Raw genomic sequence first — 25,647 nt, 5'->3', positions numbered from 1 at the left:
GTCCAGCTATGTGCTGGGCACGGGGTTAGCCACTGTGCCGTGAAGTAGACATCGTGTTCGAACTCCCTGGCCCAGTGTCTCGCACATAGTGGGTGGTCACAGTTATCAGCTTCTCCTTCTTCTGTAAAGCAGCCTGACTGGTGAATCTGGGCCCTCTCCATGCAGGGGACGCGGCCCATCCTTGGGGACCCTACTTCCTCCCGGCTTGTGATTCCCATGGGGCCATGCTACCCTCTAGGGTATTTTTCAAAGGAAACATCCCATAAAAATTAACCGTGTCCAGACCTGTGAATTAGCCCTCGTAAACAAACCAGACTCAGACCTCCAGCAGCCTCCACCGACTTTCTTTCTCTCAGACTCTCTACCCCCTACTTTCCAGCACGCTTTCTCAGGGAACTCAACAAATTGCGCCTTTGTATCTCCCAGAGTCCCTTCCATCTCAGAATCCACTCCCAGCCCCCGGTGGAGAGCAGGACCTACTGTATGGCGAAGGTAAGTCCCTCCAGCAGGACCACGCATGGTCTGTCCCGGAGGGCAGAAGAGGGCCTCTGAAGGGGAGCAAGAATGAGCCTCCTGGGAGCCCCCAAGTCTCAGGAATCGGTCATCGGGGAAGGAAGCGGATGGTTTCTGGGGAGAGCTAGAGGGGACAGTGCCACGAAGCCGGTGGAGGCACAGGGAGGTAGGAGGGAAGCCCGGCCTCCGAAGAGAGGGCGTGGAGAGGTTAGACCAACGGTTGGCAAACTCTGGCCCGTGGGCCAAATCTAGTTCACCACACAATTTTGCATTTGTGGAGAACATTGTATATGTTTTGTGTATGGCTCCTTTCACACTACAGAGCTGAGTGGAGGCAACAGAGGCCGTATGGCCTGCAAAGCCTCAAGGGTTGACTCTTGTTTACAGAAAAAGAGTTTAAACCTCTGGTTGGGGCTGGTGAAGCTACTGGAACCTGCTGTGGGGGCGGGCGCCTTCTGTCAAGATGGGTATCCCACATTAATGGCTGCCACCCACTCCCAGCTACCGCCATGACAGAGCCCCCGACTGGCTTCCCTCCATAGGTGTCTTCAGGACACGGGGGTCTTGAGGTGGGAGAGCAGGTGGGTCCTATTCGAGCCCCATTCCTTCTTTCAGTTCGTTGGCAGAATGAGAATGAAGATGATGATTACTCTGTAGTGTATGCAACCTCCCGGAAGAGTAAAGGTGAGTACTCTTGGATGAAACTGGACATTTTTGCCAATGTAAAGGGGAAGTTTGGGGCCTGGAGTGAAGTATCACTACCGACATTACCGCTGTGCCATGACCACGATTATCATCATCACCTCCTCCCCCATCACCACCCCCACCATCACCACCATCCCCCCCAAAAACGCTACGTCCACCATAATGACTGTCTTCCACATCATCTCCACCACCGTTGCCACCCTAACTAGGGAGTGTTTCTGCCTTTTTCTCAGCACTGTGGAGGAACAAAGAAAACAGAGAGAGAGAATAACACAGTGCGCCTTTGCCCCAGAGTAAAAGTCTCAGCAAGACAGTCCAGCTCTTAGAGGAGCCGAGACCCTGAGGTCCGGCCACTGACACCAGAATCAGATGGCAGGGACGGGGAAAGGCTAGTCATCCCTCCAACGGGGGGGGGGGGGGGGGCAACATGGCGTCATGGGGAGAGTATGGGTTTCTGAGTCAGTCGGATCTGAGTTCGAAACTGGACTCTGTATTCACTGTGCTGCTACTGGGCAAGTTACTTAAGCTCTCTCTCTTAAGCTCTCTAATGTATAAAAAAATGGAGATAACGCTTAATTTTGCAAGGCTATTTTAAATTACTCGGAATGGAACTGAGGTCTCGACACTTCACAGGTTATCTGCTGTGCCACAGGTGTTCAAAACCAGGAAGCTTCTAGCTCTTGTTTTGCTGCTATTTCTACTCCTGAGCTGTACGATGGGTTTGAATCAGCCTGGGGTTCCTGCTCCTTCCCATGAAGGGCACCAGGGGAAGTGGACAGACAAGGAGTCTCTTGGACTCAGGGGCAGTTTCCCCAGGACCCTAGCATGGCCGGGTAGACGGGAAGGCACACGCACACAGACACAGGTCATTTCAGAGGAGAGTCACAACGGCGACTTGAACACGAGAGAGACAAAAAAAGAAGCCAACCTCCAAATATGGTTTTCGCTGGCTGCAATAAGGAAATGTGGCCGTTTTCATCACAGCAGGGCAACAAGGCGAAGGCGTGATTCAGGGCCGGGTGGCCTCCTCCCAGCTCGCGATAGGCTGGCTCTCCCTGATGGGAGGGCGAGGGGTTCCGAAACCCAGTCAGGAAAGGCCATTGTATTCCGAGATTCACAGGAAGGGGGCGCTGGATCTTCTATCATTGGAAGAATGCTTCACGTATGCAAAGATTTGATATTTGTCTACAGTTACCCTTCTTACAGACATGACCGCAGGGAGTATCAGCCACTCTGAGCCTCCGTTTTCTCATCTCAATTGGAGAAGGAATCAATCATCGCTACTTTGCAGGATTGGTGTGAGATTAATATAATAAATATAATGCTCACACCGGAAGGATTGCCTGGTGCAGGGTAGCTGTCTAACGAAGTAGCTGTTTTAAAGGCACCTTTGATAGGCTCATCTCTCTTTCTTCTCCTTATAATCCCTGTGACCACCCCCTCCCTTCTCCCTGGCTACGGAAGCTGAGGTCCCAGGGCTGAGTGGCTGGCCTGCAGTCGCATGGCTGGGCTGTGGTTGAGGTGGAAAGACCCAGACCTCCTGTGTCTGGATGAAGAACGAGGGGTCCCCAGAGGCGAAAGGGGGAGCAGCGCTCCCTGGGCTGGTCCGTGCTCTGTAAGAGAAGACAGCGTGGAGGAGGCGGGCTGCAGGTGCACGGATGAGCCAGACACCCTAACCGGAGTGTTTCTCTCTCCCCCCCCACAGCCGGGCCTGCTGCCTCAGCCTCGGGGACTCAGGTGAGCTGGGCTCCCTGCCCTCCCCCCACCCTCTGTGTTACATCTGCCTCCTGATCCCGACCCGCCTCTCCCACAGGACAGTTCTGTCATCTACACGGAGGTGACACAATCACAGCTTGGTGAGCTTCCAGCCGCGAAACGGAATCCGAGAAGCAGGACCCACAAAGCCCTCCCTGGTCACTTCGAGGAGGTTCTCCACTATTGATGGCATTCCCCCCAACACCATCCTCTGGTGCTCCCCAGGAGGCCAGCGGGGACCCCAGCCCCTTCTGTAGGTCCCCAGTCCCTGAGTCCAGCAGTGAGGGAGCCCCGTGTCCTGGCCAGGGTCCCCGGGAGACTCGAGGAGCGCCTAAATGATCTCGGAGGCCCCCTCTGAGCAGAACAGGCAGCGTGTGGGCAGGGACATCCGCACTCACGCGTGACGAGGGGACTGGACACGGGAGCCACAGATGTTTTCTTTCACACGAATGGAAGCATTGCAATCCCTTCTGTCTACACATCTGTAAGTGCTTTCTCCCACAGCCCTCGGTCCCCACGGATGTGCTTGGCCTCACCCTGCCGGAGAGAATTAATCTGCACACCCTGAGGGCTGGCCCTGGGCAGCTCCCATAAAGCATTTCCAACTTCCAAGCTTCTGCTGAGGCCCCTGAGTGACCGGGGCATCAAGGGTCGGGGGGGCGGGGGGGGAAGGGCCTGGAGCCCACAATATCGCACAACTCTTAACCCCTGAGCCAGAGCCCCTCCCCAGGCCCGGAGAACGCTGCCTTCGCATGCAACCCGTTTCTGTCCACACCCCTTCCAGGCTCCCAGGTTACCCACGTTTATGGAATGAGGCCTGCCCCGAATCCCCCCTTGGGGAACACCGCAGAAAACTGTTACCCCTTGTGTTTGCAAAGATGTGTGCTGGTAGAACGTATTTGTCCATAGAAAAGCATCAATATTATTCACCAATACCAATCGCTTGTAGTGCCTGCTGGTTCAGTTTGGTCTGGGGTTGTGGAGCCCTCACTCCGTGACGCTGAGAGTGTCGCACTAGTAACTAGGAAGATCAATTATCCCTGCTTCTCCTCCGAGCCCCGGTTCCCTCCGGGTCCCTGCTCCCGGGTCACAGAGTGGGGTCCCGCAGACCCCGCCCGCCTCTCCTGGGAAGAGGTCCACGTTTTCAGAGGACTCCGGCCCGTACACCCGGAGCTGGACACGGTCAGGGTTCATCCTCGAGCTGAATAGAAATGTAGCCACTCAGAGGCAACCCCACATCTGCTGAATCTCAGTCCGCATTGAAAATAAGATTTCTAGGCGGTTCGTATTGCCCAGTAAAGTCTAAAAAGCCTGGTCTGCCTCCAAACTTCATGGGAATACCTCTGTCCACTCGCCTTCTGGAGCGTCACTGGATGACACAAGGGGGCCCAGAGAGCTACTAGGCCAACGCATGTGCTGGTGTTTCTCACTTCCCTATGCCTTCTCTTCCTTCCCTCCCCCCACCTGACCTTCCTCTTCTGCAGCCTCTGCCTCCTCTTCCCCATCGCTCTCTTGGCTGGTCCAATCCACATCCAGGATACACCGGGGCCCCTCCCCCTCGCTTCTTGTCTGCCAGGCCGAGAAGCACATGCCAGGTCATTGGAAGCACAGGGTCCTATCTGGTCAATCAGGAAGCAACTGTAGAAGCCAAGCCTTGCCGCGCCCTCTATAAACGGGCCGGGCCCCTCGTAAAGAGTCCGGTCAAAGACAGGACAGCTCATGAAGGAGACACTGATGCTGGGGACCCGGAAGGAGCCGGCCCTGCCGGTCATCCCCACGGACCGCCTCCTCCCTGAGAACTCACGCCTCCTGCCCTCTGCCCTACACCAGCGACACGGGGCCCAGCTGGGGATGGTCTTTACCGGCCCAGGATGGGCTACGGGGAACAATGAAAAGCAAGAACTCAGACCCTTTTATAGCAACCTGATGGGGCAATTTTGTTTGTTTAATATAGTCCTAAAAAAAAGCGCTTAGATTTTGTATGTTTCTTTTTCTTTTAGTTTTTCGTACATTGCTTTTATTGTATTCTACAAAAGTATGGGTCCGCGATGGATGGGAAAATAAAGAAAAACAGTTCCTTTGATCCAGATAGGTGAAAAGTCCCACCCTACACACACACAGACTCGGTCTACATACACGCCTGTCCCGATCTCTGGCCCCCCCCCCCATGCTCCTCCCCCAGAATTCCTCCCCACCCCCACTTGTATTGACAGAGCCAAAAATATCCTTTCCCCTCAGTTTAGAAAAGAATGAGCCGCCGTTTTAAAAAAATGAACAATTGGGGCGCCTGGGTGGCGCAGTCGGTTGAGCGTCCGACTTCAGCCAGGTCACGATCTCGCGGTCCGTGAGTTCGAGCCCCCCCCCGCGTCGGGCTCTGGGCTGACGGCTCGGAGCCTGGAGCCTGTTTCCGATTCTGTGTCTCCCTCTCTCTCTCTGCCCCTCCCCCGTGCATGCTCTGTCTCTCTCTGTCCCAAAAATAAATAAACGTTGAAAAAAAATTAAAAAAAAAAAATAAAAAAAATAAAAAAAAAATAAAAAATGAACAATTACTCAGAAAATTGAAGACAAAGAAAATCCCCCAAAAGAACATAGAGAAAGCAGCAGCACCCAGGTGGCTCGGTCAGTTCAGTGTCCAACTCTTGGTTTCCATTCAGATCATGATCTCACGGTTGGTGAGTTCGAGCCCTGCATGGGGCTTTGCGATGACAGTGCAGAGCCTGCTTGGGACTCTCTCCCTCTCTCAAAATAAATAAATAAACTTTAGAGGGGGAAAAAAGACCACAGAGAAGGCAGAGCCTTCAGAGGGGACCCCAGACGGGACCCCAGACTCTGGCTGGAGCAGGCGGCCCCAGGGCTCGCTGCCAGCCCTGGAAGCAGGAACCTGCTGCTGGCCCTGGAAAGTAGTGGTGGCGAGGAGAAGAGGACTGTCACGGGTCTCTGGGGACAGACCCTGCAGACACCAAGGAAGGCGGCACATGGCATCCCCAAGCACCGCTGCCCGCAAGGCCCTGCGCTGCAAAACGTCATTCTCCTCTCCGAGTCAGAGCTAAATGCAAACACCCCCCCAGCCGAGGCGAGTTGTCTGCCTGCTCTAGGGACAGGGGCTCCGAGGGGCCGCAGCACCTGCTAGGCAGGCGACAGAGATCACCCGCTGGGTGAGCGGGAGGGAAAGGACTCCAAGCCCAGCCGGGCTGAGGGCGGAGGCAGCCACCGCCCCTTCGGGGAGACTGAGGGCGGACGGGGCCTCGCGGCTGCCCTCTGCTGGCCCCCTTGGGTCCGACCACCCGCCGGACAGCGTCACCGCGCGGTGCCATCAGGCACCGGGCCTTGCTTTGTGTGCGGCTAAACGCTTTAGATGCCAACGACTAAAATGAAACGTGGCCCTTCCCTGAACCGGGCAGGTTGCAGATACTGGGATTTCTTTCAATTCTGGGTTTATTTTAGATTTGGCTAGGAAGTAAGGTCTTGGACAATTTGTCCTAAGCAAGCATCCGCTAAGCAGCCCTGCAGGGGGCGCCTGGGTGGCTCAGTCGGTTAAGCATCAGACTTTAGCTCCGGCCACGATCTTCAGTTCCTGAGGCTCTGTGCTGACGGCTCGGAGCCCGCTTCGGATTATCTGTCTCTCTCTCTCTCTCTCTCTCTCTCTACCCCTCCCCCAAGTGCACTTGTCTCTTTCTCTCAAAAATAAATAAATATTAAAAAAAAAAAAAAAAAAAAAAAAGCCCCGATTCCTTCATCTTTATATTGACTCTCAGGCTCTTTGAAAGATCGGCCTGCGTTGTACTTGTTTGGGGATTCTTTCTGCCTGCGGGGTGCAGATGGGCGGTGACTGGGGCGGAGAACCGCCGTCCAGTCCTCCGCTCACGGGCTTCCCGTGCTGAGTGCTCTACACATCCGCTCACCGGCGCAAGGTGCCCAGGGTGGGGATCCCGCAGATGTTTGCTGAATGACTGAATGAGCGAATGAGAGTCCAGCCCCTCCCTCGCTACCCCCACGAAGCACAGTCCTGGCATTGTCGCTTTTGTATGCAGCCTGCCTTCAGCTCTCTGGGGAAGTATGTTTGTGCCTCAAAAGCAAATCCTACCAAGCCTCGGACCGCCCCACCCAGTTCCTACGGGCTGGTCCCCTTATCTCCCACCTTCCGTCTCAAGCTGCCTGCACCTTGCTCCCGGGCACCAAAGGGCAAAGACTCCGCTCCCTGCCCCTGTCCCCGGCAAGGCCAGGACCAGGGTGGGACAAGACAGGCACCATCCGCACAAATATTAAAGAGGCAGCTCAGGCCGTGCGCGCAGGCTGACAGTGTCCTCTGGTGGGAGGTCAGGTGCACCGTTTCCACACGTGCGGGCACTGCCCCTGCTGCCCAAGCTGGCTGCGGAGGGAGTGGCGGGCATGGGCTGCCCCACCCCGGGCAGCCTTGGGGGCCAGCCGGCGCCCAGTGGCACCGTGTCGGCTTAGGAGGGGCTCTACCTGGCCTCTCGGCCCCCACCCCCCACCCCTCAGAAGGTAACATCTCTGCCCCCTTCCCCCACCCTGGCTCCCAAAAAGCCCGCTGAATGCCCCTCCTTCCTGCCCCCCTGCCTGCCTGCTCCCTTTTTGTCCCTCCTCCACCTCTCCCCTCTTCTGCATGGCCCCATTCTGTGTCCAGGCCAGTCCGAGAATTAACGACAAGTGTGAGTGGGCAGGGCAGGTGCCTCCCTGACACGCACACCCTCCCCCAGATTCCACTGGCCCCGAACAGAGCTCAGGCGGCCCGCGTGGTCACTGGGGACACCTGCTCCCCGCCCCCGCCCGCAGTGGAGGTAGGCTGAGGGCAAGGTGCAGAGGGGGCCGCAGCCTGGAGCCCCAGCGTCTCCCTGGGTCAGGCTTCCCAGAAGGGCCCAGCTGCCAGCTGCTCTCTTAATTAAGGAATGTGGGAGTGGTGCCTTTGAACTCCCAGCCCGTGACTCGAGAGCTGTCCCCGCGGTGGGGTAATTACCGTGCTCTGCACCAGTGGCCAGCAGCAGGGGCGAGCCTGTCTCCGCAGACCCAACCCAGCCCGCACTGCGCCTGTCCATCTCTCTCCAGCCGTCACACAGCCTGGAGCTCTTCCCTTTGGGAGACGGAATGTCCGCTGACCCCCCGCCAACCCCCTCCTCACCCTTCCTTGGCTTCCCTGAAGTTCCCCTGTAGGTAAAGGGCAAGGGGTGGGCTGGGAAGGCCGCGATTTCAACTCAGTGCCTGCTTGGACAGACCAAGTGGGAGAGGAGGGAGTACGATCGCCCACCGTCTGCTCTGCGGGAATTGGGCGCCCCTTTCCCTACATCGCCGCCACGGCCCCACTCCTGCGTCTCACGCCCTCGCCGTCCCAGGCCTGGCACCCGACCGGACACCTGACCAGGGCACTCCGGCTTGGGGAGGCTGCCCGTGGCTATCGACGGGGGGGGCGAGGCAAGGGGCTGGGGGTGTTGCCGGAAGGGGGAAGGGTAGGGACCTGGCCCTGTCCTCACCAAGCTTCCAGTCTGGGACCGGCGGATGGAGCTACTCAACCCGAACCCCCTTGCTCTGCATTAACCTGCTTCTCCTCTCTTCCCTCCCTGGCCACTTAGTAGCAACGGTTAAGATTCTTGTGAGTGCTGACCACGCACCAGACCCCATTCTAAACAAGCCCTTGCAAGCCACCCTTACCAGGCTGACTGTCATTATCAGGTGACACAGCCCATCCCCTCCTCCAGACTGCAGACTCCTCGAGGGCCGGGCCACGCCTTCCATGTCTGTGTTCCCGGCACCTGGCACGTAACTAGGTGCTCAATAAACCCCTGATGAAGAAGGATGGAATTCGCAATGGGGTCACGAATGAGTCCCCTCCCCTGGCCTCTCTGCCCCAAAGCCAGGTGGCTTCCGAGTTCTGTCCCAGCTCTGCCCTGTCCCCTCCTCTCTGCTCTGGGGGCTTCCGTTCTAGTCCCGCCAGGACCATCCCAACGGCTGCCACCCAGGCTTCCCTGCCTCTTCTTCCTCTGCCCGCCTGCCCTGCGTGCGGTCCTTCCACCAGCCAGGCACCCTCAGCTCAGAAGGGGCCACATCCCCTCCCTCGGAGCCTTCCCTCGGCCCACCAGCTGCAGAATCTCCTGGAACACAGGCTGGTTCCACTAGATTCCCGGGTCCTGGCCCAGCCCCCACTGAACCAGAGTCTCCAAGCATTTGAGCCCAGCGAGGTTGAGAGCCGCTGCCCCCAGAACCAAAACCTGATGCCTAAAAGCCAGTATTCAAGCGATCTGACCCTCGACCTCCTTTTCCAGCCCCACCCACGCCAGCCCTGAGGGGCTCCTCCCCTCCCTGCCCTCCTTCATCGTCCTGGCGCCCACCTGGGGCTCCCCCTGCCTGGCCTTATCCACTTGGCTCTTCTTTTCCGGCCTCTGGCTCATCCCTTTTCTCCGCCTACCCAAATCGTGCCTATCTTCAAGGTGCGGCTCAAAGCCCACCTTCTAGGGAAGTGTCCCCTGCCCGCATCCACGGACGCCTCTTCCCCACCGCACCCTCTGCACGGAGAAGCCGCGCTGCCCATGGCACAGAGCCGTGCCTGTGGCACGGCCGACCTTCGTCCTGGGCATATCCAAGCCAGGACACTTGGCCTGTGAGCACCTGGAAGGCAGGAAGCCTATCCTCCTGCTGTCCCGACACCACGGCTGCCTCGTTCCTGGTCGGGTCCCTAGCAGAGGCCAGGAGTTCTGCGGGACCAGACACGGCGAGCCACGCTCGGGACGCGGGGACTCCCCTCGTCTTCCCGAAAAGCCTCCCCAGACTGAAGAGGCCACATAACCGGAAGCGCGAAGAGACCCAGGGCGGAGGAGACACAGCTCTGGCAACGTGGCCCGGGCTCCCAAGGGTGAGGCTCCCGTCCCAGCTCGCACTCGTGACCTCCGCACGGGGCTGACCTCGGCCCCACGCCTGACAGGCGGCAATGAGACCCTCGCGGAGGAGGCCTGTGACCGTGTGCAGGATTTGTGCGCTCCTTTCCAAGTGTTTATTAAACGCCCACGGTGTGCCGAGCGCCAAGGGGAACACAGACACGAACGGGTGAAGACCTCGCCGGCAAACAGTGCGTGGAGACAAGAAAGCCATCACAGGACAGCGTGCCAAGAGTCATGGCAGAGACCCGGCCGGCACTGGGCTCGGGAGAGGAGGTCCCTCGCTCCGTCTGCTCAGGTGGGAGCCCACTGGCTGCAGCCTGCCCGGCCCGGAGGGGCGAAGGGAGCAGGGCGCCCACTGGAGGAGCCAGCACCGGGCTGGAGAAGGTGCTCCCAGGAGGAGCACTCCTGGCTTGGGATGGCCAGAGAGCAGGCTGGGCCGGGGAGGCCAGCTCGGACAAGCGTGCCGGAGTCAAACTTAGGAGAGTCTTGCACACCAGGCTGAGAGTTTGGTCTTTATTTTGAGGGCGGCGGGAGGTGCGGAAGAATTTTAGAGAAGTAACAGAGGGAATTGCGATCTGGAGGCCTCTCTGTGGCTGCGGCAGGAAAGGCGGCCAGCCAGGGGGCCAGTGGGATGCAGGGAGGGCCGGCGGGTCCCACAGCAAGACGTGGGCTTGTGTTGGGGCGCCTGCCACTGGCAATGGCATTGGCCAACCACGGGCACGTGAAAGAGGCTGACTTACAAGAATCCGCTCCTGAGAAAGTCCAGCTAGGCCGACGGCCAACTTCCACTTTCCTCTGGATATTTTCACTTTCGGGCCATCTTGTTCTGAGTCAAGATTCCTCCTTCTGAACATGGGACTTCCCAGAAGGACCACAGCTCCCTCTGGGTATCCACTTGACCCAGGATGTTCTGGATTGGGGTTGTGGAAGGAGCTTGCTGGCCTCTCTGGAGAAGGATGGCCACGTGGTCCCTGTGGAGTCTGCTTCTCTGGGAAGGTAAGTGGGGCAGGTGCGTGACCAGGGCCCCTCACCAGCCTTCTGGGCAGGGGCCTCATCCCAAGCAAGGACCCAGGGGCCAAGGAGGGCCAGGGAAGGTGGAAGCAGGTTCTCAGGCAACCTTGAAAAGCCGGAGGGAGCCAGAGATGCAGGGTCCTGGATGGGACGTGCTGGCTGCTCTAGAAGCATCCGCGTCCGTGAGACATGTCCTGTGGTCCAGGGCCGTTAAAACTTAGGCTGCTGGTGCCAGTGGTTCGGACAGAGACGGTTGTGAGAAGGGCGAGGGGATTCTCGTAGAGGAAGACAGGGCAGAGCAGACTCTCACAAAGAAGCACGTCTTTCCATCAGCCCGCGGGAGGCCTAGGAGCCTCGACTGGGAGCCAGCACCACTCTGCACACCCAGTACGCGTGTTAGGGCTCCAGTCCGCATTAACACTGTAGCCTCTGCGGCGGGGCCCGATGCGTAGGGCCGGGGAGGGCAGCGAGAGGGGCCGGGGGCCGGCGGAGCGTCGCCCCCAGAACACGACTCCTCAAGCAGACGCCCGGCGCTTGGGTGCGTTCTCTACGGGCCGTGTTTTCCCCGCACCCCGGGTGCCCCCTGTGCCGGGTGCCCCCTGTGCCAGGCGGCAGGTGAGTCCCCCGGGAATCCCATCATCCACCCAGTACGGCGAATTGAGTTTCTGAACAGTGGCGGGCAGGGGGTACGAAGAGGACAAGAGGAGCTCGCCGTCTCGCGGCAGGCGCCTGACTCATCTATGGGCAATCGCAGCAGAGGAACAGGGCGCCCCAGGGTGCTGGGCGCACAGAGAAGCAGGGCGGATGTTGCCCTGACGGGAGGGGGTGCTCAGGGGAGGCAGTGGGTCCGGATGAGCAGCGATCGGCCAGCAAAGGGCTCAGGGGTACCTCCCGCGGAGGCATCACCCCACCTCAGCCTCTCACCTCCGCCAGCTCCGGACGGCAGAGACCGGCGCCCTCGGGTCCCTGGCATCCGTGACTCCCCCTCCTTGGCTCCCCGGACCACAACTAGGCTCAGGCCTCACTGATTGCACACCTGAATCCCTCTCCACCCCTCCCACTTCTCCCCCTCGCCCCTCCCCCCCCACCATGCTCTTTCGAACCAGAATTTCATCCTGTTACTCTCTTACTTAAACCCTGCGCAAGGCCTCCCACGGCTCTAAAGATAAAACCAGATGCTGTTTTCAGGCCCCGGCTGGCTCCCGCCACGGACTCCGCAGTACGGTTTCTGACTCCCCCCTGCAGAGAACTGGTTTCAGTTCCCCTGCACCCTGCCCTCCTGCTCGCCTGCTGGCCGGGCCTTCCTACCCTCCGCCATCCTTCCCTCTGCCTGAGACGCTTCCCGGCTCCAGACAGCCCTCTTCTCCTCGGCCTGGCTGATCCCCACTCCTCCTTCTGGTCTCAGCTTAGCCATTTCCCCTCTGAGCCCCTCAAGACCATTCACCCTCCCTGGGTTCTCCCGGAGCCTCCCTTTCTCCCTTTCTCGTGGTGCTTACTATATTTTAATCATTCGCTTAGAGTCTGACTTCCTCTGTGAGCGTAAGGGATTTTCTCCCTTACGGTTTTATTCCCGGTCCCTGGCACGGTGCACCTGCTCAGCGTGGGTGGCGGGAGAGTGGGGAGAGGGGCCCTAATGTGCTTGCTTCACGGCAGCTTGGCGGGGTGCGGGAGGAGCAGAGGGAGAGGGGCGAGGAGCTGTGGGGCAGGCAGACTGATGGGCTCCGTCCTTTCAGCCCTGCTTCCCGCCGCCATCCATGGTGCCCAAGTGCACGGCCAGGTCGGGGGCTCCGTGCTGCTGGCGGCAGAGTGCCCCCCTGGCTTCCAAGTCCGAGAGGCCATCTGGAGATCGCTCTGGCCTTCGGAGGAGCTCGTGGCCACGTTTTTCCGGGGCGCCCCGGAGACTCTCTACCACTCCCGCTTCCTGGGCCGAGCCCAGCTGCACAAGAACCTGAGCCTGGCGCTCCAGCCGCTGGAGTCGGGAGACAGCGGCAACTTCTCTGTGCTGCTGGTGGACACGGGAGGTCGGGCCCGGACCCAGATTCTGCAGCTCAAGGTGCACGGTGAGTACCCCCGACACTGGAAAGGCATCCTGCGTCCTGGGAGCTGGGGAGGACAGGGTTCCAGGGACCTCTGGCCTCTGACCTCCCGGCTGATGCAGGGCACAGCTGTCCCCACGGCACAGCTGAGAAAGTTCCTCCGGTGCTCCCAGGTGAGCTCCTGGCTGGGGCAGCCTGGCTTTGCCACCCCGCGGTCCTCGCCTGAACTCCAGAGCGGCCTCTTCTTGGCTGGGTGGCCAAGGACACAAGGTTAAGCCTCCCTGGCGCTCACCTTTCTCCCTTAGAAAATGGGCGTCGTGAGCAATGTCACACGAGGCGCCTGCAAAGGGGGAAATAGAGCGCATCTGGGAAAACATCTGAGAGGGCGCTGGGCCCGCACTGCAAACGTCTAAGCTCATAGGATGTGCCATTACCCGACAAACTCCTACAAGGGAAAAAAGTACGGCCCATCAGACTACGACGCGATGTTTTGTTTTGTTTTGTTTTTTAATTTTTTTTTCAACGTTTTATTTGTTTTTGGGACAGAGAGAGACAGAGCATGAACGGGGGAGGGGCAGCGAGAGAGGGAGACACAGAATCGGAAACAGGCTCCAGGCTCCGAGCCATCAGCCCAGAGCCCGACGCGGGGCTCGAACTCACGGACCGCGAGATCGTGACCTGGCTGAAGTCGGACGCTTAACCGACTGCGCCACCCAGGCGTCCCCGACGCGATGTTTTTTATCATACAGTATGGAATTTTTATTTGACACTGCTTTCGAGAGTTCTTTTCGCCGTGTTTAGAGATTTTCCGACGTATAACGGTCACAGGTTCTCTCCGTTATTCACTGTCGCAGAGCGAACCGTCCCCAAACCTACGGGCTGAAAACAACGCTGTTAATTTCTCATGATCTGTGGGTGGCGGGGCTCGGCTGGGTGGGCCTCCTGCTCCCCGAGGCCCGCCAAGTTCGTTCAGGCGGCTGCGTTTGGCACCTCAGCTGGGGCGGCTGACTTCACTGCGGACTAGGCGGGCCCTGCTTTCCAGCAACTTCCCCCCTACTCCCTCTGCCTCCTGCCACATCACCTCTGTCACCATCAAAACCTCTACTTCTGCATCTACTGCCCCCACCTCCACTGTATTCCTGCCGATCAAGAAAAAAACAGCGGCCTTTGAGCTCTCATTCATCTACCTAATGGCTCGGAAAAGGTGGGTGAGTTACCCCCAACCACTATTTCAGTAAAACCTCAGACATTTGGTAGAGTAGTGGGAGAGCAAAGCCCAACTTTAAGAACGAAAAGCACGAGCGACACCTGGGAGGAAGAAGACGGTGAGGGAGAGAAAGGCAGTCGTAAACTGGGAAGGAGAGAGAGCCCCCCACGAACCAACCCGAAGACAGCTAGCTGGCTGCCCTTGGGTGAGCCCCTGGGGGTGCCAGTGTACGGTTAGATGGGCGTCCCGAATGCGCGCAGCCCTGAACCCAGCTGCCCAGCTTGGCAAGCAGAGGGGGGGCTGGATTTAGGCAGCCCCACCCTCACCTGTTACCCCCTCAGCCCTATTCCCTTGTGCAGCGAATAACCTCCACAACCACACAGGCAGCCCTGGAGCCTCTTCCTATTCTAAGTCTCAGCTGCTGCACATGTGAAATGAGGACATCGAATGTGATAATACATGCGGCACCCACACCACTAAGCTCTAAAATGCCTTGTTCTCAGCATCTGAATTACAGATTTTAAGGAAATTGCTGTTTTATTGCTTCCAAATACATAGCGTGATTAGAACTAATTGCACAAAGCTGCCAAGCAGCCGTCCTTGGGAGCTGTGCTTTGACAATAGATAAGAATGATTTGAATTAGCAGATCAGTTACTAGAAATGTCAATGGGTGTTTCTACTGTGCCTGATAGTGTTTGGAAGCAGCTTGTCCTCTTAAGTGATGTAAATATCCACCACGCGCGCGCGCGTGCACGCACACACACACACACACACACACGCACGCGCACGCGCACGTGCGGTAATCTTTGTTTATACTATTAGTGTGCCCAGCAAATCTTTCCTTTTCCATCCCACAAATCCCCCCAGATTGAGCTGGCATTAATGAGGTTTTACTCGGCTTGACTTTGGAATACTGTCAGAGACTGAGCCCTCCCGTTGTCACTAGAATGCTCTCCCGCTGGTCCCCATTGCCACAGAGACTCAGGATTTACTCATCAAGCTACACAGGAAAGGGAAGCCACAGTCTAGGATGCCAGGACTCCAATTTGCACAGTGGTCCAGGTGTCTGTGCACCTAGAGGGCTAAGGTTATGAAGATAACAAAACAGAGCCCCCAGCCCCCTGCCCGGGTCTCCTTCGTAGGGGGTTGCAGCCTTGTAATTATTTTCTTAGTCATTCAATCACTTGTCTTCTCCACCAAACTGTAAGCTCGAATAGTCCAGGAATGTGTCTGTTTTCTTGCCTGACTCAATATCTGCCGACCATCTCTCTGGCTGATATATCATGAAGAAAGTGCTATGACAAGGGACAGACCGAGTTCTTGGAGAGTTCGGAGCCTGGAATGTGAGGGAAGGCTTCCCAATCGGAGCAGTAAGCAACGTGTCCGAGCTGGGTCTTGAAGGACTGGTAGGAGTTCCCGAGGAGGAAGAGAAGAGAAAGGCACACGTGCGCAGGTGACCCATATGAGAGCATGAGAGACGCGGAAGGGCGCCGTGCTCCGGAGAACTGGAAATTCATTAGGGCAGGTGAGTCAGACCGGCAGGAGGCTACAACTGGAGAGGTTGGCATTGACTATCTCCTGAAGGGTCTCGACTCCCAGACTAAGGACCTCAGCTTCTGTCCTGGACAACAGGAAACCAGACTAGGCTCTGCAGCAAGAGTGGGGCACCTGGTCAGAGGTGACCTCCAACCCTGCATGGATCCCGGGGCTGGCGCTCTGGGCCCTGCCCAGCATCACTGTAACCCGTGCCTGCTCTTCTGTTCTTGCCTAGATGCAGTGCCCAGGCCCGTGGTGCAAGTATTCATCGCTGTGTCAGGGGACGCTCAGCCCCCCAAGACCTGCCAGGTGCTCCTGTCCTGTTGGGCCCCCAACATCAGTGACATAACCTATAGCTGGCGACGGGAGGGGACCACCGACTTTGGTATTGAGCCAAGCAGCCTCTTCGTGGATGGACAGGTGCTGAAGGTTTCGCTGGGACCAGGAGACAAGAGTGTGGCCTATTCCTGCACTGTCTCCAACCCTGTCAGCCGGGACGTGGCCACCGTCACCCCTTGGGAGAGCTGCCATCACGAGGCAGGTATGCCAAGGGCCAGGGGTCAGTGGTTAAGGGATCGTGAAGCCTCCAGCCCCCCTCTGACCCTGCCCCCTCCGTGTCCAGCCCCAGGAAAGTCCTCCTACAAAGACGTGGTGCTGGTGGTGGTGCCCGTGGCCCTGCTCCTGACCTTGGCTGGTCTCCTCTCTGTCTGGCACCCCTGCTACTCAGGTAGGAGTCCTCCAGATGCCAGACGTCCTTGGAGGAGGACCTACTGGGAAGGAAGGCAAGGCTGGACCTCCTCCGTTTTAGGCTTCACATGGTCTGTCCTCCTTCCCTCTATCACATCAGGTCCTCTCAGCGCATCCCCTGGTCTCCAATCAGATTGAACAAGGCGAAGTGTCTCTTGCGCTTCTGAAAATGAACGCTCCTCTTGCCTGCCTCTTCAGGCCTTCGTGCCAGCCGTTCTGTCTGGAACGCACTTTCCACGGCTTCCCACCCAATCCCCCTTCTTCATGTGACTATCTCCTCCACAGTCTCCAAGGTGCACCTGCTCCCGGAGGCCTTCGTGGCCTGCTCCCCCAGCCCAGGCGCGGTTGGTGTCTTCCTTTAATCTCCATTGCTCCCACCCCTCGTTGCACTCACTCTCCAATGACTTCTCAGCCCCTTAAAGGCAAAGGCTGACTTGCCACCGGGCATCTAGCCATGGTCCCTGGAACAGCCTTGTAGGGATAAAGTTCTGTTGAGCGCAAGTCTAAATGAACACCAGCCCCGTGCTTGCCCACCATTCCTAAGAAATGCTCCCTGAGAGAAGTACCTGTCTGGCCGGGAGCTGATAAGTCCTCCTTCTCCAGGAGAAGAGAAAAGGGGAAAGTCAGAGGTGGGGCTGGGTTCTGAGCCATCCCTCCGGCACAGCCCCTGCCTCGACCCCAGGATGCCCTGCCCCTGACAGAAACACCCCACTGACCTGGGCTCCATGGGGATGTCCACCCCAGGCTGTCCGGGACGGCTTCGGGCCAGGCTAAGATTCCAAACTGAGAGTGCAGATGTTGGAAGGTAACCTTTCTGGTCTCTTCGCCAGGGAGAAAGCAGAAGGACATCTGTACCGACAGAGTGGCTCCAGAGACGGAGAATCCCCTTGTGTAGGGTCTGCAAAGAAGGAGGATATAAACTGTTGCCTGGACCATCAGGAGGTGCACGATGCTCTGGGCCATAGCTGGTGTCTGGAAACGACCATGGTCCTCATGCCTCTGGTGACACTCCTGTCCCACCTCCAGGAGCAGCCCGGGAAGCTCTTGCACTGGGAGCCACCACACGGAAAGCACTGGCACAACCTTCCACGTCCCCTCCTTCTCCGCCCGCCCCCCACCCTCCGCTCCTTGCATGTCCTGGCTCTGCTCGGGGCAAGATCACAGAGCAACCCCTCCTTCACCTTTGACTATCTCTATCTAGATCTCATTTTAAGGCCTTGGTCATCAGGGGACATCGGGGTCTCAAACTACAGGGGTGGGGCTGGGGCCAGGGCTGGAAATGGGCGATTCAGAGTTTCTCTGTTAGTTCACACGTCTAATATCTTTCAGGGTCCGGGACCCAGACTGGATGCAATTCTTTGGTGCCAATTAGTTAATACTTGCATCGGTCTGCTAGGGCCGCCGTAACAAGATATCACAGAATCGGCGGGGGCTTAAAGAACAGAAATTCACTTTCTCGTAGCCTTGGAGGCTAAAAGCACAAGACCGAGGTGTAGGCAGCTTTGGTTTCTTGTGAGGCCTCTCTCCTTGGCTTGCAGATGCCTTCCTTCTCTAGGTGTCCTTCCGTGGCCTCTTCTCTACGTGTGTACGTATCCCTGGTGTCTCTCCCTCTTTTATAAGGACACCAGTCATAATGGACTAGGGCCCATCCCGGTGACCTCATTTAACTTTAATTATCTCTTTGAAGTCCTATTTGCAAGTACAGTCGTGTTGTGAGATCTTGGGGGTTCGCACTTGGACGAATGGATTTTGAAGAGACAAATCCAGCCCACAACAATAGTTCATCAGCAGTGGGGGGTGGGGGGGTGAATGCCTGAACAGTCAATGTCCCTGTGGATCCTGCAGAACATCCAGTGTCTTAGAGGGGATGTTCTGTGATCACAGTGAGGAAACGGGGCAAGTTTTGAAGTATTTTCCCAGGGAAACTTCAGTCACTCACTAGGTCAGTCCTGTGCCAGGATCTCCCCTCTTTCTCCCAGTTGCTGGAAAGTCACTTTACCTTCAACGAATGGTCAGCACAGCTGGCCTCTAGCGTCACATCCCCACTCCTCCACTCAACTTGTTCTGGAATTTCCCTGCCTGCCGGCTCTGCTCAGTGGTCCCCAGCGGGTCACCGCGGCAACACCTGTCTTCTTGCCTTTCCTGCACCCACTTGTCCCCACCCAACCTTCCCCCTGTCCCCCTAAACAGTGCTCGTGGCCTCCCAACCTGGAAACGGGTGTTGCCCCCACCTGCCACCCAGAGGCATTCCCTGTGGTCACTGATTTCTCATGCAAAACTGGCCTCCATCCCTAAAAATGATGTGAAAGAGACAGCCCAGGAACTAGCAAGGAGCCATGGTGGCTGTGTGGAGGAAACACACACACACACACACACACACACACACACACCCTGTGTCCCCCCCACTTTCTTCCCTCCATCTCCCAGGCCCCACCTCAGATCAGGCAAATTCTGGATGGGGGGTGGGACCCACATTTCTCCCTTCATGAGTTAACTCTTACTGACCTCATTTAGCCGTGGTTCTGTGATGCGTTGCACCGGGGCCTTTTTAAATAGGCCCACGCCGCTCAAATAGACGGATGCTCCCGTTCCCCACGATACACTTGTCAGCTAGTGGACTAATCAGCCCTCCACCGAAAAACTCGAAGAACTTCCAAGAGAACCACGTGCTAACAAGCACCGGGACCGATGGTTTAAAGGTCACACAGGACAAACATCGATTGAAGGTTCGGCACGTGCTGGGTACGGTCTGAGGCAAATCAGAAGCGGACAAAGCCCTTCCTTCGTGGAGTTTATATTCTAGAAATACAAACAAGCAAGGAGGTATGTGTCAGAGGTCGATGGGTTCTAATAAGAAGATAAAGCAGCGGGGCACCTGGGTGGCTCAGTCGGTTAGGCGTCTGGAGCTTGATTTCATGGTTCCAGTTATGATCTCGCGGTTCGTGGGTTCAAACCCCGAGTCAGGCTCCGTGCTGCTGGCACAGGGATTCTCTCTCTCTCTCCCTCTCTCTCTGCCACGCTCTCTCTCTCTCTCAAAATAAATAAACTTAAAAAAAAAAAAAAAGAAGATAAAGCAGAGTAAAAGGCTAGAGAACGGTGTGCTGGGGAGGCGGGGCCCATCTCAGATGGGCGAGTGGGGTGAACCGTGCAGTGGATGGGCCAAGAGTAATCCAGAGAGCAGAGGGTACAAAGAAAGGCCCGGAAGTGGGGGCATGGTGAGTGCTTTCCAAGACTCCACTCTAGTGAAGGCCAGGGAGGGTGCGGTGGGGGAGGGCGGAATGGGAGGGTCGGGGCGACTGGGGCCACAGCAGGGGGGACCTTGTGGTCTTCAGAATACACATCCCTGGGGTTGAGGTAGCCAGGAGCGCCCCCATCTGTTTGGGTGCCAGATTCCTCCCACAACAACCTTTATACCATTATTTCCGGTAGGCTCTGTTTTTTCCTCTTTGTTTTCATCCAACTTTCCTTGAGCAAGAGGTTTTGTACCTGTCCTTCTATGCAAAGCACAAAAGCAAGAGCTGCTAGGGTGGAGGGGTTCTGTGACACGATGCCGGAGAGAGTGGAGAGGGGGGCACGGCAGAAAAGAAGTGTGAGAGATACATGGTTTTTTGGCATCAGTGGGGATAGGAACACCCAGTTCCTCATTTAAAAAAAGTTTCGCAGGGGCGCCTGGGTGGCTCAGTGGGCTTAGCGTCTGACTCTCGACTTTGGCTCAGGTCGTGATCTCACGGTTTGTGAGTTCGAGCCCTGCCTCTGGCTCTGCGCTGACGCTGTGGAGCCTGCTTGGGATTCTCTCTCTCCCTTTCTCTCTGCCCTTCCCCTGCCTGTGCTCTCTCTCTCTCTCTCTCTCTCTCTCTCTCTCAAAAATAGATAGACATTAAAGAAATTAAATAAAAACAAAAAAGGACAGCACAGAGCAACCATCTCAACCACCCCCAGATCCGGGAAAGTTTCAGTGGGTGCCTCCCCTCAGGCTGTGCCCTGGTCAGCGTCGGCCCCGTCTGCCGGGGGTGTGGGAGGAATGGCAGGCTGAGCACACGGGTAAGTAATAGAGGTACTCCCTCTGCACAACTAGCCAGTTCTGGGAGCCACACTTCCAGGGAACCACTGGAAAACTTGGGTGTCAAAAAGAGAATGACCCAAATCACGAAAAGTCTAGAAACCTTATCATCCGAGAAATGACGAAAGAAACTGGTCATACTGAGCCTAGAACAGAAGACTCAGGGGGTCCCCAAGTGTTCAAAGGGCTCTCCCGTAGGCAGGTTGTACAGCCGAGGCCACAGGAACACATCCCTGAGAGGCAAACGGTGACTCATACCAGTAATAGGACCTTCAAGGTGGAAGGAAACTTTGTGGTTTCTCAGTTCAGGTTTCTCATTTCTCAGGGGGAAAGCCAAGGCCCAAAGAGATGGTTACTCCTTGGAACAACATAATTGGTCAGTGACAGAGTCAGAGTTAGCTTCAGGTTATCGAATCGGCCCAGCCCCTCCCCTGCACCGCACTGCCAGGGAAAAGCTCCCTGCCAGATGGAGAGCCCAATATGAAGTGAGCTGTTTCGGCGACAGCGGTGGCACAGAACCCATCGCAGAGCGATATTACAGACTAGAGCCTTTTCGTGTCAGGTGGGAAGTCGCGGCACATCGGGAATGACAAATATGCGCTCCCTCCACGCCGCCCTCCAGCACCGTGTCGGGCGTAATTACTTATGACACACTGGTCCCACTGAGTCCCCAGGCAGCCCAACGCTCAAGTGACTCGGGCCAATTAACAGAAGTTGGGAGCCAAGATGAAACCTATTAGCCATCCCTGCCCTACACAACCCATAAGAGCCTTCCCACATCACACGAGAATTGTAAAGTAAGGGAAAAATGAGGGCACAGTGAAATGAAGGAGGCCGATGAGACGACTCAGCTTGTGTGTCAGAAACACGCCAGCTTCCTGCAAACAAGGTTTCTCCCAGCTTCCTTTCCTCCGCCCTTCTCTCGGCCTGTTGCCCAGGAATGTACCAGAAGTGAACAGGGGGAGGCATCAGTGGGAAAGCCAGGAAAGCACAAAACGACAGGAAATCAGCCAAATAAGTCAATAGGATACATTTGGCCATTTAATAAATCATGTTCTTGGGGCGCCTGGGTGGCTCAGTCGGTTACGCGTCCGACTTCAGCTCAGGTCACGATCTCAGGGTTTGTGGGTTCGAGGCCCGCTGTGCTGACAGCGCAGAGCCTGGAACCTGCTTCGGATTCTGTGTGTCCCTCTCTCTCTGCCCCTCCCCTGCTCATTCTCTCTCTCTCTCTCTCTCTCTCTCTCTCTCAGATAAATAAACATTAAAAAAATTTAATAAATAAGTAAATAGCCATGTTCTTTAGGATATCTAACAATATTGTGAAAACCTGGCATCAGAGTTCTTTGGAGGCAAAGAACAGAAACCAACTCTGGTTTTAACTAATGCAAAAGGAGGAATTTTCTAGAAAGCTGTAGGTAGCTCAGTGTCTTAGTTCAGGCTGCTGTAGAAGAATACCAGAGTCTAGGTGGCTTAGACACAACAGAAATTTATTTCTCGTGGTTCTGGAGGCTGGGAAGTCCAAGATCAAGGTGCTGGCTGATTCGGTGTCCGGGGAGAGCCTGCCTCCTGGCTCACAGATGGATGGCCATCTTCCCACCGTGTCCTCACATGGCAGAAGGGGAGAGAGAGCTCTCTGGGGTCCCTTCTATAAAGGCACTAATTCCATTCCCAGGGGCCCTGTCCTCAGGACCTGGTCTCTTCTGAAGGCCCCACCTCCAAATACTTTCACACTGGGAACTGGATTTCAGCATATGAATTTGGGAAGAGGGAACACAAATGTTCGGTCTACAGCACTGGGAGAGCCAAAGAAACCACTGAGGAACCGGGCCTCAGAAAGGACAAAGCCAGGTGGCCTCGGGGATACAGGCATGGGCACAGCATCCTCGGGGCCGCCGTCGAATAAATCTGCTCTCTTTCTGTTCCCGAGTGGCTCACTGAAGATTGAAATTCCCGGCAAACAAACTGGGTGCAGTCGGTCTAGCTGGGGTCAGGGGTCCTCCCTGTGGGGAACGGAGAAGAGTCGCGGGACATCTTGTCCGAGGGGGTGTCGGTTTAACAAAATCAAGGGCAAGAAGAAGTCTGAACTGGGATCAGTAGGAAAGGCAATGCGTCTATCGGTCCATCTGGAACACACCGACCGCTCACCTGCCGGTCTCCTTTTGCCCCAGCACCAGCCGGGAGGCAGAGGAGGCCGGATAGAGGCGTCGCAGTCCGATGCCAGCAGGTAAACCATCATGCAGCCCCCAGCGTGTGCGCCAAGGCATCTCCTGGCTCCCGAGACGTCGGTCCCCAAGGAGGGCAGTCAGGTCCCTGAAGAAAGTGACGAAACGGACAGAGACTCTGGCTGGGAGTGAAGCTTCCATCAGGAGGAACTACGGCACAGAGGTTTCCAGGGGCCGGTCTTCCCAGGGCAGCATCCCGGGTGGGTCGGCGGGTTGCCCTTAGGGTCCCCTCCAGGGGACAGCAGCCAGGAGGAAATGGAGAGCTCTCCCGTATGACTCACCCGAGAGGGACCAGCTAGCGCCTCGGCCAACTCCGGGCAGCGGTCCCTGCAGAGTTTGTTCTTCCGAGGGTTGTGTCCAGCAAGGACAGGTACAACAGGGTGTCTGCCTCTCCACTCCCTGTCCAGTTACTCCCGGAGGCCGCGAGCATAGATAGTGTCACCCTTCTGCCAAGGCGAGAGGGCCGCGGCCCCGGGTCTGTACCGCAGAGCCTGCTGTGAGTCTCCTGCACAGGCAAGGGTCCGTCCACCTGGAGCTCCCTCTTACCCTTCTAGAACAATCCAGAATCCTGGAATCCCTTGTCCACATGGGAACCTGGGCCTTGTACAAGCCCTTTCCTGCACTCGCCCTCCCAAAGATGGACCAAAGTGCCTGTATGGGCACCCCTACGCCTGAGGGCAGCTAAGAGGCAGCTTTGGGGGTCAGCTCGAAGCTCAGACACGGAGCCAGGGTGCCACGCAGGTGGGCAAGCCCTTCACAGTGTGGGACGGAGTTGTGGGCGAGAAGGGGAGGGGGGAGTCTTCTTTGGAGACTGAGCTCTGCTACGAAACCCCCAAAAGCCAAGATTTCGGAATCTGGATCTGTCCTTCCGGGTCATTTTGAAGGTGTACTTGTCAAAGTAGGAGGGCAGGACGTGTTTTATGTAACAAACTGTTAGCTTGGTTTAGCATTGCAAGTGTTAAGGACAATATGGACACTTCTCCCCCTGGATTTCTTTCTATCATGATTCCCACCCACCTCTTGAACCTGAGACCTCCCCCCATGGCGTCCCCCACCAGCTGTCACTGCAGCTCCAAAGGAACACGGGGGAGTGGGTCTTGATCGGACCGGGACAACGGCCCCTGGTTTCCCGGAGGACTGAGCAGTCTGTCCCCAGCAGTCACCACGCAGCACATCATGTAATGAGCGGGTAGCACCCTGGGAACACAGCCGTGAGCCAGACAGATGGGGCCCTGCACCCAGGAAGCTTGCAGTCTAGTCTAGAGACAGACAGACAATAAACAAATACACACAACCTCCAATTAAAACTGTGTTAAGCTCTTTGCAACTACGGGGATGGAACTGGAGGGTATCGTGCTAAGCGAAATTAGCCACTCAGAGAAAGACAAATATCCGAAGACTTCACTCATATGTGGAATTTAAGAGACGAAACAGATGAACACGAGGGAAGAGAAGCAAAACTAATATAAAAACAGGGAGGGGGACAGAACAGAAGAGACTCTTAAATATGGAGAACAAACTGAGGGCTGATGGGGGGGTTGTGGGTGAGGGGGGGATGAGCTAAATGGGTGGGTGGGGGGATGGGCTACATGGGGGAGGGTCATCAAGGAGGACACTTGTTGGGATGAGCCTGGGGCTTATACTTGTGGATGAATCGCTGGAATCTACTCTTGAAATGAGTATCGCACTATATGCTGACTTGGATGCAAATTTAAAAATAAATAAAATTTCTTAAAAAAATGCGTTAAGCTCTACGGAGAAGAGCCAAAAATTGTGAGCAGGAGTAATGAGGGAGCCAAGTAGGGCCGGGGCAGGTCGACACAAAGGGTGACTCCGGGGACCAGCCCACGCTGAGACCCTCAGGGACGGCCGAGGGGGAAGGCCTGCCGTGCTGGGGAATGAGCCACCCGAAAGCCCTTCTGGAAAGATCCAGAAGTGTCTGCAGGAAGGTCCCTGTGGCCAGGCAGTGATGAGCAAGCTGCACTCTGGGAGGCAGGAATGGCAGAGGTCAGTTCACGCAGGATCTGGTAGGACACGGGAAGATTTAATATTTAATTCTAATGCGAAAGGAGGCCGCTGGAAAGTTTTACGAAGGGAAGGAAGGCAACCAGACTTGCATGTTTAAAAGCTCGCTCTGGGGCCTGGGGGGGAACGGACGGAGCAGGAGAGCAGCAGGTGAGCCGTGGCAGTGACAGCAGCAAGATCGAGACCACGGGGACAGCGTGGCTGCGGGGAGGGGTCAGGGAAGACACCGGGGCGTCTGACCTTAGTAACCAGGAGGAAGGAGGTGCCATGTACCCAAACTGGACACGCAGACAGAATTTTCGGGGAAGGGGGCTTTAAAAGGAACAAAATAGGGGCCCCTGGGTGGCTCAGGTAGTTGAGCGTCTGACTTCAGCTCAGGCGAGGATGTCACACTCCGTGAGTTCGAGCCCCACGTCGAGCTCTGTGCTGACAGCTTGGAGCCTGGAGCCTGCTTCAGATTCTGTGTCTCCCTCTGTCTCTGCCCCTCCCCTGCTCATGTTGTCTCTCTCTCTCTCTCTCTCTCTCTGTCAAAAATAAATAAACATTTGGGGCGCCTGGGTGGCGCAGTCGGTTAAGCGTCCGACTTCAGCCAGGTCACAGTCTCGCGGTCCGTGAGTTCGAGCCCTGCGTCAGGCTCTGGGCTGATGGCTCGGAGCCTGTTTCCGATTCTGTGTCTCCCTCTCTCTCTGCCCCTCCCCCGTTCATGCTCTGTCTCTCTCTGTTCCAAAAATAAATAAACGTTGAAAAAAAAAATTTTTTTTAAAGAAACAAAATATTTGGAGGATGAACAGCATGTTGAATTGAATCATATGAAAATGGCCATTTGTAGAAGTTAAAAAAAAAAAGGTCCCATATGGGTAATTTCATACAGTGCAAGCTAATGGTTTAAATGCAGATGATTTGAGGAAGAAAAGCCATCACTTCTGCTCTGCTCCACTCCCC

At 56.5% G+C, this 25,647-nt stretch overlaps 1 protein-coding gene and 1 long non-coding RNA gene across 2 annotated transcripts; both read left to right on the top strand.

Moving 5' to 3' along the window:
- Positions 1-203: 203 nt before the first annotated feature.
- LOC121015413 (uncharacterized) lies at positions 204-4,937 on the top strand. The gene is made up of 4 exons (XR_005783823.1): positions 204-492; positions 1,129-1,197; positions 2,924-2,955; positions 3,032-4,937. It is a non-coding gene; the product is annotated as an uncharacterized LOC121015413 (long non-coding RNA).
- Positions 4,938-10,295: 5,358 nt separating this feature from the next.
- On the top strand, positions 10,296-19,220 carry SLAMF8 (SLAM family member 8). Its single transcript, XM_040452474.1, has 5 exons — positions 10,296-10,856; positions 12,605-12,931; positions 15,887-16,192; positions 16,274-16,378; positions 17,229-19,220. The coding sequence occupies exons 1-5, from the start codon at positions 10,766-10,768 to the stop codon at positions 17,291-17,293; spliced, it is 894 nt and encodes a 297-aa protein (XP_040308408.1). The 5' UTR covers positions 10,296-10,765; the 3' UTR covers positions 17,294-19,220.
- The last annotated feature ends 6,427 nt before the right edge of the window (positions 19,221-25,647 follow it).

Source organism: Herpailurus yagouaroundi, unplaced genomic scaffold (genome assembly GCF_014898765.1).
Source record: "Herpailurus yagouaroundi ecotype Mexico unplaced genomic scaffold, PumYag 207, whole genome shotgun sequence".
NCBI classification, from domain to species: domain Eukaryota; kingdom Metazoa; phylum Chordata; class Mammalia; order Carnivora; family Felidae; genus Herpailurus; species Herpailurus yagouaroundi.
This window is presented reverse-complemented; position numbering and strand designations above follow the sequence as displayed.